Source organism: Aspergillus chevalieri, chromosome 1 (assembly GCF_016861735.1).
Source record: "Aspergillus chevalieri M1 DNA, chromosome 1, nearly complete sequence".
NCBI classification, from domain to species: domain Eukaryota; kingdom Fungi; phylum Ascomycota; class Eurotiomycetes; order Eurotiales; family Aspergillaceae; genus Aspergillus; species Aspergillus chevalieri.
In genome coordinates, this window is record NC_057362.1 from 96,699 (window position 1) to 113,152 (window position 16,454).

At 48.9% G+C, this 16,454-nt stretch overlaps 6 protein-coding genes across 6 annotated transcripts; 3 read left to right on the forward strand and 3 right to left on the reverse strand.

Annotated features, from left to right (window-relative positions):
- Positions 1 to 364: 364 nt before the first annotated feature.
- On the reverse strand, positions 365 to 3,441 carry chsC (chitin synthase C; the record flags this gene model as incomplete). The annotated part of the gene is made up of 7 exons (XM_043277964.1): positions 365 to 502; positions 556 to 1,198; positions 1,258 to 1,441; positions 1,497 to 2,343; positions 2,410 to 2,771; positions 2,843 to 3,272; positions 3,352 to 3,441. 7 exons carry the CDS (start codon positions 3,439 to 3,441, stop codon positions 365 to 367), a joined length of 2,694 nt encoding a protein of 897 aa, XP_043131152.1.
- Positions 3,442 to 5,953: 2,512 nt separating this feature from the next.
- ACHE_10033S (fungal specific transcription factor domain-containing protein) lies at positions 5,954 to 7,981 on the forward strand (the record flags this gene model as incomplete). Its single annotated transcript, XM_043278075.1, has 2 exons — positions 5,954 to 7,901; positions 7,950 to 7,981. The coding sequence occupies 2 exons, from the start codon at positions 5,954 to 5,956 to the stop codon at positions 7,979 to 7,981; spliced, it is 1,980 nt and encodes a 659-aa protein (XP_043131153.1).
- Positions 7,982 to 9,188: 1,207 nt separating this feature from the next.
- Positions 9,189 to 10,196, reverse strand: ACHE_10034A (uncharacterized protein; the record flags this gene model as incomplete). Its single annotated transcript, XM_043278186.1, has 1 exon — positions 9,189 to 10,196. One exon carries the CDS (start codon positions 10,194 to 10,196, stop codon positions 9,189 to 9,191), a length of 1,008 nt encoding a protein of 335 aa, XP_043131154.1.
- Positions 10,197 to 11,453: 1,257 nt separating this feature from the next.
- Positions 11,454 to 11,729, reverse strand: ACHE_10035A (LysM peptidoglycan-binding domain-containing protein; the record flags this gene model as incomplete). Its single annotated transcript, XM_043278297.1, has 1 exon — positions 11,454 to 11,729. One exon carries the CDS (start codon positions 11,727 to 11,729, stop codon positions 11,454 to 11,456), a length of 276 nt encoding a protein of 91 aa, XP_043131155.1.
- Positions 11,730 to 14,022: 2,293 nt separating this feature from the next.
- ACHE_10036S (sterol desaturase family protein) lies at positions 14,023 to 15,136 on the forward strand (the record flags this gene model as incomplete). Its single annotated transcript, XM_043278408.1, has 3 exons — positions 14,023 to 14,237; positions 14,299 to 14,804; positions 14,856 to 15,136. 3 exons carry the CDS (start codon positions 14,023 to 14,025, stop codon positions 15,134 to 15,136), a joined length of 1,002 nt encoding a protein of 333 aa, XP_043131156.1.
- A 238-nt stretch (positions 15,137 to 15,374) lies between these two features.
- ACHE_10037S (uncharacterized protein) lies at positions 15,375 to 16,408 on the forward strand (the record flags this gene model as incomplete). The annotated part of the gene is made up of 2 exons (XM_043278519.1): positions 15,375 to 15,724; positions 15,772 to 16,408. 2 exons carry the CDS (start codon positions 15,375 to 15,377, stop codon positions 16,406 to 16,408), a joined length of 987 nt encoding a protein of 328 aa, XP_043131157.1.
- Positions 16,409 to 16,454: the final 46 nt, after the last annotated feature.

The following is a 16,454-nucleotide window of genomic DNA, read 5'->3' on the forward strand; positions in this document are numbered from 1 at the left end:
GAAGCATAGCAAACGCTTTTTGATTGGTAATAGCACGCTCTCGGCGGTATTTCTACAAGGGACGGATCAATGGGTCGGGAATATAATATCGCATTGGACCAGGATTATCATCTGCAGCCGAATCTATCAAGTAAGACCAAGAAATAACAAATCCACCAAGTAGGTTACCAAGTAGTACATAGCAGTATGATGACAGAGAAACACCTATAGCACAAAGAGCAAATGCGCTGGATCCCTATCCTACACCAATATTCATCGCCATAAGAAAAGACCAAGAAAAGAAGTAATTATAACAGATTTCATGAGAAAAAAAAAAAAAAAAGAGTTTCCAAGAAGATATAGAAGGTAAGAAAACATTCACACATTAACGTCTGTTCACGCAACAGAGAATGCCCGACCGGCCTAGGAACCACAAGGATCCGAAGAAGCGGAAGAAGCACAGTGCTGCCGTGGACCACAGAATGATCTGGAAGAACCACGATGTCCGCGTCGTGGAGGTATTCTAGTGAAGTCAGTATCATCCGCAAAAGAAGAGCGATAGGGAAGGAAACTCACCGTCAGACACATCCGAGAGATGCTCTCTGCCGTAATCAGCAACGACAAAATCAGATTACTGAAGATCCACAGCAAGAGCAAGTTGGTTCGGAAGTTCCGGTACGAATCATCCATGGACTTCTCGTACTCCTCCTCAGGCTCTTCAAACGGCGCCAGCGCACGCTTCACCGTAGATTCGAACTGGCTATCAATGTCCGCCTGCGGTTTATCCAGTTCTTCAATGAAATTCGATTTCAACCCGTCCTTTTGTGTTTGTGCCGAGGGTAGCGCATCTGCCTTGTCTGATCCCTTGGTACCCCACGAGACGTCGTGCCAGTTACAGAACGCATATACCATCAGGATGTTGATCGAAGTCGTCATTCCGAAGAAGTACGCCCACGAACTGGTCAAGATGTGCCACGGGTCCATGTACAGCAGACTAGACACCACGTAAATACCGTACGTTGACACCAATGCAATCAACACAATACCCGGACCTTGAGAACTGAAGAACGATGACAGGAATGCACCCACGCCATCTGACATGTTGAAATCCAACGTGCCACCACTGAAAGCATTTGCGACCAGGTAGAACGAGCAGATGAGGACGTAGAACTGAACCAGCGAGAAGTACAGGAACGACAGCGTATACGGGAGTCGCGCACTATCAACGAATGAGGATTAGTCATTGGAAAATCGCGGGCGATGAAAAAGAAGACATACCCCTTGGGTCGGTTTCCAAGAGCCAGAATAAACTGAAGCATGAGACAGAATAGATAACCATATTTGAGAATGTTGTTCACAATTGGGGTCGCCTCATTACCGAACGGCCATCCCTTGTACTTGTTGGTCGAACTAGGCGTTCCCACCAGGTCGATAATGACGGAACTGGTAAGCCAGTAGGACGCTGTGCTTGTCAGTAACCAAATATCTGTTTCAGGACACAGGCTCTTAAGACATACCAAGGGAGAACCAAGTCATGATCAACTGCGCGAAGTTGTAAAGCATCTGAATGTGCAAGAAGAACATCCGAAGGAAGTTGTGGCTACTTTGGTAGATACGCCCGAAATGCATCATGGCGTACAGACCGGCAGCGAAAGATCCGTTCAGCCATCTTCGCCGTTGACTGATAAACTCGGCTGTTCCTTCAGGCACATCGGTTTCACCTTTGGATGCCTTCACATAGGAAAGATGCCATTTGAACCCAGCCTTGGCCACCAGTTCAAAGCAAAGAATACGATCCTCAGCCAAGAACATGTTCTTCTTAAAGATATTCATTCCTTCAATACCCTTCTTGCCGAGCTTCCTGGAAAGTGTATGGTCACCATGGAAGTACTGTTCCAGCGGGCGGCCCATGATCGCACGGTACCGGTACGCTGAGAATGCACCCGGCAACACACTGACATATCCAAAAGCACTTTCCAAAGGTTTATCCAGAATATTGGAGATCTTATATTCAAAATTTTGCGCAGCAACAAGTGGGTTCAGCAAGTTGCGCCATCCTTCACCCAACATGGCATGGATTTCTCCACAAGCGCCTCCGAGGTTGCGGTCGTTGTAGAAGGCTTCCCACAGTGCCAGCAGCGATTTGCGACCTGGCTTTGTTCCTGCGTCGATCAAAATCACAACCTCCGGATTGAGGATTCGACTGAAGCCGTTGAACAGCCATCGGTGGGAGTTGATCTTTTTGCTGTTCTTCTGTTTGAGACAGAAAAGCATCTGGACCGGGGGCAACGTGTTGGGATCATCTCTGTGCGGTCGGACCAATTGCTGGTTGGAGGTAACGGAAAGTTGGGTGGTGTACTCGAACTGTATGCGTGTTAGCTCTCATGACACGGGACTTGAAGGGGCAGGAACTTGTGGTTATGAACTGACAATGTGAGCGACGGTTTCTCGGCCGTCAACATCTCGCTTCATCACTCCATCCTGATAGATACCGATCGTCGCCAGGACATCCAATGTGTTTTTGTCGCAAGGGTCGATTCCATCAAAAACCAAGCTGACCACAATCTTCTGCCACGCAGGGCCTCCCTTGTTCCAGAATTCCGACTTCTTCAGGTTGACGATATCGCGGACATTTTGCATGACACCATGCAGGGTTCGTGCCGTCAAGACTTTATCTTCGTTATAATAGGTGATGGCAATCAGAAGTTCCGTGTGTCGGTTGTACATGGCCGGGCGTAAGTTGTATCCATTCCGCAGGGTGAATTCGTCAGGATCGCAAGTGGCCGCGGTGTCTGGTTTTGACGCTGTGATTAGCTCCTCCCCTCGTACAATCTCAGGTTCAGCATTCGTGTCATCAACTCACATCGCATGTGGGTGAATTCTTCTGTGAAAGCCTCCTCCGACTCCCGGTACTCCGGTTGGATAGCATTTTGGATGGCGCTCGGAACGGGATAGTCGACACTCAGAACGGAGCCCTGCACCAGCTTAATTTTTCTTGTACCATAGCGACGCGAAAGTCCCGTTCCTGGACCTTGTCTTCGCTTCCACGCATCGGATGAAGTCGTCCCCCCTTCCGACGCCGGAGTGCCGTAGGGACTGGTCACGTAGTCTGGCTGACTCTCGTAGGGCGGCACATTGGGGAACACGGTCACACCAGGGTCATGCAGAGTGTATCGACGAAGCGAGTCGGTGGAATAATTGTTATCGAAGGGAGCGCCAAAGGGACTGGGTTGCGGGCTGGGTTGACCGCGCAACAGCGACAGCTCCTGGTCAGTCTCTTCAAGGCCGCTTTGCTGGATAGGTCGAAAGACAACGCGTTAGAGAACAATTCACAACAGCATGCTCAAATGATCGTTAAGGCTGGATACTCACCCTATAGGGCGTTGTTGCCGGGGAGTAGCCACTGCTGCTCTGGCTCTCCTGAGGAGAATGGGAGTTCCTAAAGGGGAACTGTGTACCCATTTTGAGATGGTGGGAGGATGGAGACCCAGATCTTCAAATCTGGATCAAGAAGAAATAAAAATAAAATAAAAAACCAACGAGAGAAATTGGGAAATTGGCGGGGAGAGGGCGGTAGAGTAAGTAGTAGGTTAGGTGGTTGGTTAGAGAGGTCAGAATAATAATAAAATGCAGTATCCGCAGCGACAGAGCGCTATGCAGCCAAGCCAATCCAATAGTAATAAAGAGCGACGAAAAAAAAGCCCGTTGTTTACCTGTGGAGCATCGTCTGCGCGAAAGAATGTTGCCTTCTTTTTTTATCTTTTTTAGCCTTAGCGTGTCTGTGAGGAAGCCGACCAAAATGATAACTGGAAAAAGGCTGCTTGGGACGCCTTTTTAGCGTTAAAACGATCGCGACGATGAATATGGGGGTGGCAATATGGGGAGAGACAGATTAAACGAGGGTATGATCCTCTGAGACAAGTAGTCAGGTAGAAGAGGAGGTAGTAACGAGGAGGAAGTTCAGGCACAGACAGACACACACGCAGATGCTGAGGGCCTAAAAAAGAAATCCTCGTATTCTGGTAACGGGACTCCCTGAAAGACTCCGACCCGACGGTACTCTCTACTTGTGCTTTTTATGGCTGTGGTCTCTGATACGTCGTTCCCTCCGGTCTCAGTGGAGAGGCGAGTCGAATATCATTACCCGAGGAGGTTCCGGAAGGCACGCCTCGAATAATAGCAGAAGCATTCCGATTCCCCTTCTTTCGTTTCTCCTCCTTTGCAAGGTTTAACGCTATGTACGGAGAGGACGATCCTCCGGCCTAGCACTCTTTACTGTACTCTGTACTTTGGAACTCGGAGTACTCTGTACGCATGTATTCTGGTAAAGAAAAGCCTTCTCTGCTGCAGGATGCACCAAAAATAAACCAGCGCTGTGACGCGGACCGTGGCGCAACGCAGGCCCGGCTCATCCTGAATGGTAGAAGTTGGACACGATCTCGTGGGACGCCGAGTGGAGTAATGCAGCAATCAATGAATGCCATTGCATGATTGCCCACTGTGGCTTAGTCGCATGGAGGTACTATGGAGTTGACTTTTTTTGGTGTTGAATCGGCCTGGTCTCTTTGCTCCACCGTCCCTTCCGGCCCTAGCCTGTTCAGGTCTGGTAGAAAAACCACTGCGCCGCGACCGCCAGATTCAATGAGAGCTCAGATGCAACGGATTCTCGTATCGTTCGGTGGTCCGTGGCAACCGAGTAGGATTCCTGTCCGAGGTGAAAAAAAAATACGCAAGGGACGGAGGGGCGGCATGAGCGAGGTGAAGAATCCCAAGAATCCTGCCTGTCAACAACCAACCACTTCCTTCACCTTCACCGTCAGCAGTACGACTCAATATATCATAATTGACCGAGTTTTCGAGGTTTCGAAGGATTGGACCGAGGTGTGTCCGGCATATGACAGATGGTTAACGCGTGACAGACCATGTTGTACGGTGTGCTTGTGCTCCGTAGAAGATGCGATGTCGATATCGAGGGTGGTACGTCACGTCGACGATGGATTCATTTTAAATTGATTCTCTACAGAGTACTTTCTGTGCTTTGCTTTTGCCCCAGGTTAGAGTCTGCAGCACCTTCACAGACTCGCACATACTTAATCCCGGCAATATCTACTAGTTTCAAGCCACGACTCAGTCTTAGTTTACAGGCTATCGATGGAAACCCAGGTACCCGCGACTAGCATGACAAGCAGTGGATGCATATAACCCGTCGCTGTCAGAGTAAGACACGGTTCGCGAAATTAAGGACCAGACACAAGCCATTCTAGTCAAAACGCCCAAGCCTTACCCGATCGCCTCGAAATAACGGCAGGAAATGACCTAGGCCAACTCCATGGACTTGTCCAGAACCTTGTTCTATGCATTATCGAATCGAAGACCCTCAGGTACAAGCCAAATCTGCGGCCTGGTCCATGGGGACTTGTGTACTTTGTAGTGGACGCTGACTGACATCCGCACTTATTTCCTAACTGGACCGAAAGTTCAAATCTCCGTTCAAATGCCGAGTTCAGGTATCTTATCATTCTGTAAGAAGTCGAATCTTTATCGATGCTCTGTAGTCCAACCCCGATTACATGCGGGGATCTATCCCCGTACTTATACGCCCAAGAGCCTGGGCAGAGGTCCATAGTATAGCATCTACATACTCAGATGCCGATATCCCAATTTCCATTTACATTTTTTACGAAAGCAAAAGCTTATTGTCAATCGTCCGTGGGAGACATGGCTTTTATTATACCAATCGGCGGAAAAGAATCCGACATTTCGGAAATGCTTTTAACGATGAATATCTACCAACATTGTCCACAGTCCTTCTGCACTTAGCGGATTTCCGCAGAATTGATCCGAAATGAAAGCAAATCCAGCTTCGTCGTCCTCCTCTCGACGGCCTGCCAAGCGGCGCAAAGTGACCCGCGCTTGTGATGCTTGTAAAAGCAAAAAGAAAGCTTGTACGGGCACAATCCCTTGCAGACCCTGCATGCGAGCCCAGACTGAATGCAAGTACAATGCTTCATACAGTCGCGGTGCCGTGGTGACTCCTCAAGCCTCAAATGACGTTTATCCTCATCATGTTGACGCTTCTTCGCCCGTTGAGATGGCGTCCGCGGAAGGAAGATCCGCCGCGGAAACCCCTTACGAGTCGCAAGATCCTGATCTAGTTTTGGATGTCACTGGCCAGTACTGTGGTCCTGCTTCTGCGCATTCTTTCCTGGGTCGCGCGGTGCAGAACTTCTCTCATACTTCCCGACCATCGATATCAACGGCACTTCCGGACTTGGAAACATCAGCACCCGCTGTCTCCATCTTCTCGTATGGCGATCGCAAGGCTCTGGAAGTAGATCGCACTCGTTTCCACTGGCCTAATGTGAGCGTTGCACGGGAGCTGGTCCGACGATACTTTGACTTCGCAGCCCCGACCTACCGCATCTTGCACCAAGGCACGGTTGATAAATGGGTTGATGATATCGATCACCCCCAATCGCTTTCCAATCCCTTGTCTGCAGCGACTCAGGCAACATTACTCATGGTCTTTGCGACCTCGTTAATGTTCCGCGGCGATCCAGAACGTATCCGCGATGCCGGCGATGATGGATGGCGCCATAGCGAATTGTACTATGCCATGGCCGAGTCTAGCTTGGCCCATGAGGTGGGAATGCCAACACTTGGGTCTGTACAGGCCCGTTTTTTGATGGTTCTGTATCTGTTGTGCTCATCGCGTGCCAACCAGTCATGGTTTGCTTTTGGTACGGTGGTGCAGCTCCTCATGTGCCTGGGACTGCATCGCTATCGGTCACTGAACGAATCGGCCTCGATGGAAGAGCGCGTTACTCGAGAGTGTGAGAAGCGCGTGCTTTGGTGCGCGTATACGTTGGATAAATACCTCAGCCTTATTCTAGGACGGCCCCGTTTCCTCCAAGAAGAGGACATTGACCAAGAACTCCCGGCTGCTGTGGATGATGACGATCTAGGGCGCGAGCAGCCCGACGAAAACAGCACACCCAAGGATTGTATCATGAATGCTCCCATACTCCATTCTTTGCTAGCTCGAATCCTGTCGCGTGCGGCCAAGGAACAATATGCCGTTAGATCAATCTCGGATGCACAGCAGATGCAGGCCATCGAGTCGCTTAGCGAAGCCATTGAGGTGTGGCATGCACAATTACCTCCGATACTTTCCGGTGCCATTCAACCAAGTAGCCTGATCCCCCTTTTCCGTCGTCAGCTCACCGTGTTGCAGTTGGCGCGTTTTCATGCCATTATGTTCGTGACGAGACCACTACTGCTGCGTAACTACGCCGTCAATCTTCCTGGCTATGAAAGTTCCTATCGAAATTATCTCATCACCTGCGTTGCGGCGGCTCGCGACACGATATCGCTCATACTGAGCTTTGCCAAAGAAGAACAGCTTTTCCCGGCATTCTGGTATTCGCAGTACATTGCCTTCAACGCCCTATCGGCAATATACATCTACCTGATTCAAATGAAACGGGGTCGTATCCCACCCTGTACGACTCAGGACTTGCATGAAAACACGTTATATGAGCTCGCAGAAACCACCCAGCACCATCTAGCACAGGTCACGGTCCGGAATGCTCCGTCCTGGAGATACAGTGTCATCCTGCAGGGTCTTCGTGGGGAAGCCAACCGCGTTCTACATCAGGATGAATTCCAGGATAGAGGGAGCACTCAACAAAGACATACGAAAATGAATCGAACAGCAGCAACTCGTACCCTTCCAGTGGATCCCATGTTGAGTTCTCAGCCATCGAGCGCAGCTGTCTATGAAGAACACCCAATGATCGAGGAGATGGCAGCTCCTGGATATAATATACTTGACCCACGCGCAGAAAGTCTCTTTGGGAGCTTCGCGATGGATGGTGATCCATCGTTGAATTTCTGGCCGCAGCTGGATTGCTTGCCTATAAGTACGTCTCCCCAGGCCTGTTCAGCATTTTGTTTACTGACCGTTGTAGTGTATCCGGACCTCTGGCCAGGATTCGGATAGTATCTGAACAACCAGCGGATTGTATGAATTATGATTCTATTATATACAACTAGAATACCAACACCGATTAAGTACTGTGCATGATTGTGGTCATGCCTGAGCTAGTAACGCGCTATGTATCCGACAATGTCCGGTGCAGAGTACTTTTGGGTGGCGCGCCGAATTACTCGAAGTGGTATAGCGTGCCTGTCTAGACTTAGCGTCCCATTGTCACTTGGCATCGCTGTGCGTGCTCTATAAAGTCGCCCTCCACTGCTGCTTCGACTCAAACCAAAATTTTTGCTGATTTTTCTTTCACCTTTCACCCCTGCTGCCTGTGATTTTGGTGAGGCATTTTTACTATTATTCATCCTCTGCCTAGGCCCCCTCATTGCGCCACCCCCCTTTCACTGAATGCAGTCATAAATCATAATCACCTTTAAGTTGCAGTTGTTCACACCAGTAGTATGGTCACCCCACTCATATTGAAAAGCTCTGCTTAAAGAGAATGATGTTTGAGGTACAATGATGCCCTGAAAATTGAATGGTTCGCCGTAATTTTCATCACATTATCCTCAAACCCTTCATCTCCCACTGGCTGAGCAGCGTCCCCTGATGGATCAGTTTTCTATGAATATCACTGCTATGATCATGCCTATGTACAATAGTACGATTTGTTTCCTTGTTTGAATGAACGACCTGCTAGTTCTTGCATTCCATTATTGGCATAGTGGCATCCGCCACCTTTGCTTTGACTTCATTCTTGACTCCTTTCATCAGAGTTCCAGATTCACAGACAACAACTCAGTCTTCCTTGAATGCAGGTGAGGAAGAACTGGTTTGTGTAGAAGAACAGGTTGAACTGCTGATGTGTTACACTTATGACTGGCATTCATTGGGTATCAGGAACAGTCAGCATGAATAACTATCTGGCTTCTCCTGTCTATGTTGGACAGGCAACAAGGAATCAATTAGCACGCAGGAACTAGTTGAAGATGGTAGTCTGTCACCAACTTTACCCCTTCACTGGTGCTTATTGAATGCTGAATATATAGAGCAGTTGGCAGGAACAGCAGCTGAGCTTCTCCATTCCTGCATTGGACATGGGTGGGGAATGGGCAGCTCATCGATTTGATATTGTATAAAACTGCAGATGAACTGGCAAATATTGGCTGATTGGGGGTACTCTTCATTTGAACGAAAGTTCTGTGTATAGATATATACAATTTCATGCAGTGCTGTTGTCGCGGATCAACTGACCTGGATTCCCTTCGAAATCAGGTTCTCGCATCCAGCCAGGAGGAGTCAGCTCATGAATGGGAGATCTGTCTACGAGACCATCCCTCTCTGTGGCCCAAATCAGTTGTATTCCTGTTAACTTCTCGTGTCCCCACCACGAACAGCTTCCCTTAGGGCTTATCTCCCGGTACTGAGCAAGGCTTATAGTTGGAGCACCCTTCACGACGTGTTTACATCTCTCTGGACCGTCTAATATCGCTGCAGGAAGCCTGGAGCCCATGACAGTCTCCTTCCACGTTTGTGCCTCTGCAAGAGCTGCTAGAGCCCCATGGTTGGTTGTGATCGACTCCTGGCCTTCGGGGGTTCGAGTAATGAGAGGGAAAGGCATGTTTTTAGCATGCAGGTTTATCCAAGGTATCACCCAGGTTTTGTTTCTCACGGTATCACGACGGTTCCAGGCTGGACTTTCTCTTGAATCGAGGGCATTGTAGTTTTGTCCGTCAAGAAGCCAGAGTCGTTCGATCTGTGGAAAGCTGCCACGCACGACAAGTTCACGCAGGGACTTAACCAATGGTAACCTTGCGCGCAAACCATTAGATTGATTTGGATGCTGACTTCTGTCCTCATTGCAGGTCAAAGCGTCTCCCGAGAGGTGACAGCTTATGATGCAGGTCTTGAGGGACTGGTAGATCGGAGCATGGAAATGAGCTTCATCTTTGATAGACCCATCTCTTGCAAAGTTTGGCAGCAAAAGAGCTGGACAGAGTGTTCCCATACTCAGGCGTAGATGATGCAACCGCGGCAAGCAACCTGCTATCCCTTCGCACACATGTTCAGACCCCGTACCCGTGCCATTGTACTTGAAGCGGTCCAGGTCCAACTCCAAATTGACGCAAGATTCAGGTAAGGCTGACAGAATCAAGCCGATTGTATCTTTGCGAGGTTCATACTGGCCGAATAAGGCAATAGACAGTGAGAAAGTGGTCAGGTTCGTCATTTTCGCCAACAGAGTAGGGAACAGTTGAAGAGAAAGCAATCTATCTATCTTCGCATGCTCCTCTTCCTCGGTCTCCGTAAGCGGTATTCCCTCCGGTGTAGCTACCAGGCTTTTTGCATCAAGTGATACTGTCAAGGACCTCACATATTTCAGGACGTCAGAGTTGCTCTTGGGAGGGGGTTGAAGAAGACGTTGTGTGAACGGATGCAGGTTATGGTTCTGTAGAACGATGTCTCGATAAATCACTTGCAAAGTTATATCATGCCATCTCTTGCAGGAAAGGAGAGATGAGAATATCGAAGGGTCAGGCTTAGCCGAGTTGGAAGGAGAAGAGGAGAGCGATGACGGTAGTTTCACATAGTTCAATATATGAACCATGAGCTCTACTGGGAGCTGATTGATCAGACAGGAAGACATCCTCGAGGACACTCAGCTTCACGCTGGAGGGTGTGCTTGCTTGCTTGCTAGGTCAACAATGGAAGGTGGAAGAGGAAGAGTCCCAGAGCTGATGCAGGAAGTTCCGGCTGCCTCTCCGTGGCCAAGCGTAGCACGGTTTAGCTTCAGGTTGGGAATTATGCTAGCAGAACTAGTGGTTGAATCTAGTGGAGTTGGGCCCTGAGTTGCCCCGAAATAAACGCCGAGTTTATTTCAGATTTATGGGGGGTCCGAGCAGTTCGCTTAATCTTCATTGTGGATGTGTTCACTGTCCAATGACATATAGTAGAGAAAATTGGCCCCTCAAATACTCCGTAAATCAACGATATATCACCGAGCAATATGTGGGTACGGTTGAGCATTCCAACTGGATGCTACCTCGCTTACCTTTTCCCATAGCATCCAGAGAATCTCTAGTGGTTTTGGACCAGGCAAAGCCTCGTGTTCCAAGTGGGGTTCTTGGACTGGTAGAAATAGAGCTTATCAAGAGCTCTAGTGTTTGGTTACTAAAAGATATTTGCTGTATGGATGCTAATTGGGGCCTCTTAAGGTGTTGGCCGTTAGAGTCAAACGGACAAGTTTCAATCTTGGCTTGAAAGGGTAGAAAAAACGTTTTAAATAAAACCATGAGGCATTACTTGATTGATGGATTTGCTTGAAGCTTGTAATCCTGCTGAATTCCTTGCTATAAGTATAAACTCACATTCTATAGCAGATCTAGATTCCACGCCGTGGAAGCGCACCCTGGTAGCAATGGCATAGCCCGAACCCATAAGCAATGTAAATAATTATCACCTTTGCAGGTTTACAACACTCTCTCGCCTAACCAGTCACACCAACACAGTACCAGACATTCGCCTGCAGAGCAGTTCCACGGTTTGAACCGTTGTCGCCAAGAACAGTATTCCATTCGTAAAGCTCGTTAGGGGTGATGCTGTTCTTCTGTGCAAAGTCATAGCAGACATCACCCGATTTGGCCTGTGCAAATTGATTACAGTTGCTTGCAATGCTGTTTGGTTGAGTGGGTGAGGGGGTGACAACGGGGGAGGTGGTGCTGCTTGCAGTAGCAGTCGTCGATGAGGGCATAGAAGTGCTCATGCTTCCACTGCTCACTGGTTTTGAAGAGGAGACTGGCTTCGTGCCGTTGCAACTTCCATACTGGGACTGACTGCATTCGAATCGAATTGTTAATGTACATGGAACACAAGAAAGGAAGCCTTTAGTTCAACTTACCAGCCAAGAAGCGCGGAGCAATAATACTGATTGCTACCGCAGAATCTGGCAGCCGAGCAGCAGTCACCAAACCTGGATCGCTTACATACATACTGATTCTTGTATCTGCAAGTGCCATCAGGACTGGTACTTAATGGCGCTAATAACGACGCGGAGGATGTTGCAGTAGAGGTCGTGACGGTAGATGAGCCCGTAGGTGTTGACATCGAGCAGGGACCGCTCTGACAACCAGTCCCACAGAAGTCCGTAGCGTTTCCGCAACTAGGGGTTTGTTAAACCGTCAAATATTGGTCCTAACTATCGTGGGAGTACTCACTATCCAGATGATGAACAGCAGAGGCCAAACTTTGGCGGGCATTCGAGATAATTGAAATCACTTCCGCAGCGGCCGTCAGTTGAGTATGGCTTTCCTCCATCACAGGCTCCTTCTTGACAAACGCCCTCACCACAGTAAGCCTTGCCGCTGCCACAGCTATACGTCAAAGCAATAGATCAGTCAAACATCGAGCGTCAGTACTATTGCAGGGCAATGTGTGCCACTTACTATCCACCAGAGCCACAGTAGTTGCCAAAATTGCTACCGACACAGGTATTGGTCCAATTCTGCTGTGCGCCACACAGGCCGTTGTCGGAGATTGGGATTGGATATGAAGACCCCTCTAGAATCAGTATATCGTTTCAACAAGAAATATACAACTATCCTAGCAACGGACACGCAGTACACACTGCCAGGGACGAAGTTCTGACAGTTGCTTCCAATATCCGGATTTGCGAGCTGGAAGTAGTCCAGAGTGATATTGAATTGAGTCAAAACATCAGCGCATCCTGTCCAGACGTCTGTGGTATAGTTCATATGGCATTCTCCTGTGGATGAATTTGCGTTGAAGCTTTGTCGCGCGAGGAGTCCATGGACAGCATCGTTGGTCGATAGCGATGCCACTAGAGATACTAGCGCAGCCGAGCTGGTCAAAACAAGGCCTGATGAGAACATTTTTAAAGAAACAATAATTTGGAGAAGGTGTTGTCTTCCACACGCATCCTGGAATATGCAGAAAGATATAGGACTACCACAGCGTTTTCTGACAATAACTTTCGCTTTAGCTAAAGCTCAGTGAACTGCTATTGGCCTTCTTTCTGCTTTTGGTAATTTTTAACGAGTGATTTGGCCTAGACTAGCGCGGGTTTGAGCTTCTATCTCGTAGGCAGAATAGTGTAAGGTTTTCAGTTGAGAATCTTGAGACGATCCCACCGGTAGCTGAGAGCTTAGCTTGAGACCTAGCAAGGACAGAATAGAATTTCCGGCATAACTCCAAAGAAACAGCTCTCGATGGAGTGTGACTAAAATCCTTTCGGCACTCCTAGTTCAAAATAAAGCATGTCAGCTCCATGATTTACTACTGTCGAGCGCCGGTGAGCTGGGTCATACTTTGTCTGGTGGGGGCTGCTCCTCGTGTTTTAATTAGACTTGTTATGCTGTCTCGTATCTGCATCTTATCCGACATGCTCAATTGAATATCATTATCTCATGGCAAGGTCCATGGCCTGACTGTCAAAAGTTCAAACTAGACTATTGCAAACTAATCGGAAATTAACATCTAAACGCTCGATTATTCGTATCCTTCCCGGCAGCATAGAGCAAGCGATGCTGACAAGTGCTGAACTAGCACGACTCCTTCAAGTCTCCAGTAACATCCACCGTGATGTCTCACAATAGCCTCGTGAAGAAAACCCAATAACACCGTGGTTCTCATTGCAGTGGTCCCTCGGCCAACTTTAGTAGATTCGCAGCAGAGCAAGGTATCCACACGCAGTGAAGTCCGGGTGGCTCCAGTTCTACCTGGTATATAAATCAAAGCAGGAAGCCATGAAATATTGTGGCTCGGAGAATCAAGGACGAGTTATGCCAATTCTATAGCCATTCATAATGGCAGCATTCTGCCGTTTCACACTCTACCTTGTCACAGCTTTGTGGAATGATAATTTTGATGCTCAAGTCGACTCCATCTTCAAAACTTCCCAAAAAAGAAATAAAGAGACTCGGATCTTGCTCTTCCGATTCACGTGGGCCCATTAATAATATGACGCTCTTTCCTGGATGTTTAAAAATAAAACAATCCCGGAATTCATTCAAACCTATCTGAATAGCATCAACGTCAAAATGGACGTCTTGCTGGATGTGCTAGATACATTCGTGCTGGATCGCGCATACGCCGTGGTCTTGCCTGTCCATGACAATGCCATCAAGCCTTCTGTGTTATACAACGAGAATGTCGGACGTTATCTGGAGCTTGTGCCTAGTCAATGGGCATATCTTTCGCGCTTGCCTAGAGAGCATATCTTACGGCAGTTTCTGAGCTTCTTTTTGATCACTTGGTGAGTATCCTGCGTGGACAAAATGGCAGAATTGCATGGATTGACGAATTGCAATCTTTAGGGTCTTCGGTCTGTTTCTATACTTCCTTAGCGCAACGATCTCCTACTACTTCGTCTACGACCATCGAACTATGCAGCACCCTAAATTCTTACGCAACCAGATCCCTATGGAGATCCGGCAGGCACTGAGCGCGATGCCCGTCATGGCTGCCTTGACAGCCCCGTTCTTCGTGGCCGAAACGCAAGGACTCACCAAGCTCTACGATTTCCCGACAGAGGCGCCGTTCCCTCTCTACAACTATATCCAGTATCCGCTTTTCATCGCATTTACGGACTTTGGCATCTACTGGATTCACCGTGGACTGCACCATCCGATGATCTATAAGCGATTCCACAAGCCGCATCACAAATGGATCATTTCGACTCCGTATGCCAGTTATGCGTTCCATCCGCTGGACGGCTGGGCTCAAAGTGTCCCGTACCATGTGTTTCCGGTTCTGTTCCCTCTTCAGAAGGCAGCATACTTGGGTCTGTTTACGTTCGTCACCATCTGGACCGTCATGATTCGTGAGTTCTTACCGGGATTAGATGTATTAATAGAAACTGACACCATATTAGATGACGGTGAGTATGCGATGAACTCGCCCGTGGTCAACGGATCTGCCTGCCATACTATTCACCACTACTACTTCAACTACAACTATGGCCAATTCACCACGTTCTGGGACCGCGTCGGAGGCAGCTACCGCAAGCCCAACGCCGAGCTGTTTGACCGTGAACAGCGCATGGAGAAGAAGGAGATTGACAAGCAAGTCAAGGAGATGAACCAGTTGGTGCAGGAGGTTGAAGGAGAGGATGATCGGTGTTATAGCACAGGAACCGAAAAGAAGGATTCATGACCTTTTTCGGGAAGGAAATTGGGCCTAGGGAAGAACTGTAAATATTTATAGACAGTAGTGTGCATCTTAATAAGACCATGATGATGACCCCCTCTACTGTGATCTCAGAATCCGAGTGTATGGCGGAAATGTATCCTTTATCCGTCTCTACTGTATATATCCGCCTCTCGGACTTGGTCCGTACGGCCTTTTAAATACAACGGCATTCCGTCTTCGCCATTGATCGAAAACACAATTCATGGAAAACGACAAAATGCCCCTCCCTACTCACTTCACCCTCAACACCGGCGCCCAGATCCCTGCCGTCGGCTTCGGCACCTGGCAAGCTGCCCCGCACGAAGTCGAGCGCGCCGTTGAAAGCGCCCTGCGAGAGGGATACCGTCACATTGATTGCGCTGCTATTTATCGCAACGAGACGGAAGTTGGCCAGGGAATCAAGAACTCCGGAGTGTCGCGCGAGGAGATCTTCTTGACTAGCAAGTTGTGGAATACCAAGCATGCGTCTGAGGATGTTGAGGGGGCGCTGGACAAGACATTGAGCGATCTGGGTGTTGCATATCTGGATCTATATTTGATGCACTGGCCAGTGTGAGTCTGATAAACCTGGAGAAATGCGCCAAATTCTAACAAAACAGTGCCTTTGTTCGCGGTGAAAAATGGTTCCCCCTCAACGATGAAGGCGTTTTCCAACTAGCCGACATCGACTACGTGACCACCTACAAGGCGATGGAGAAACTGCTAGCCACCGGCAAAGTCAAGGCCATTGGCGTTTCCAACTTCAACATCCGCCACCTCGACCGTCTCATCTCCCAGGTTGACGTCGTCCCCGCCGTGAACCAAGTCGAAGCGCACCCCTACCTCACCCAGCCCGACCTCCTCCAGTACTGCCGCAGCAAGAACATCCTCATCCAAGCATACTCACCCCTGGGCAACAACCAGACCGGCGAACCCCGCACTGTTGACGACCCCCTTGTTCACGAAGTGGCTGGGAGATTGGGTATGGACCCTGGCGTCGTCCTTGGCAGCTGGGGAGTTCAGCGCGGCACAGTCGTCCTGCCTAAGAGTGTTACTCCCTCGCGCATCGCGAGTAACTTGCTGGTTAAGGAGCTTCCCGAGGATGCGTTCGCGCAGCTCAACTCGCTGGAGCGGCATAAGCGGTTCAATTTCCCGGGCAGATGGGGATATGACATTTTCGATGAAGTGGGCGAGGAGGCTGTTAAACAGATTGCGAAGGAGTCGGCAGAATCGAATAAGGTCAAGTTTACCGTATAGATTGTCAAAACCTGTTGTGTATGTAGCTGTTTTGGACCAGAGTTAT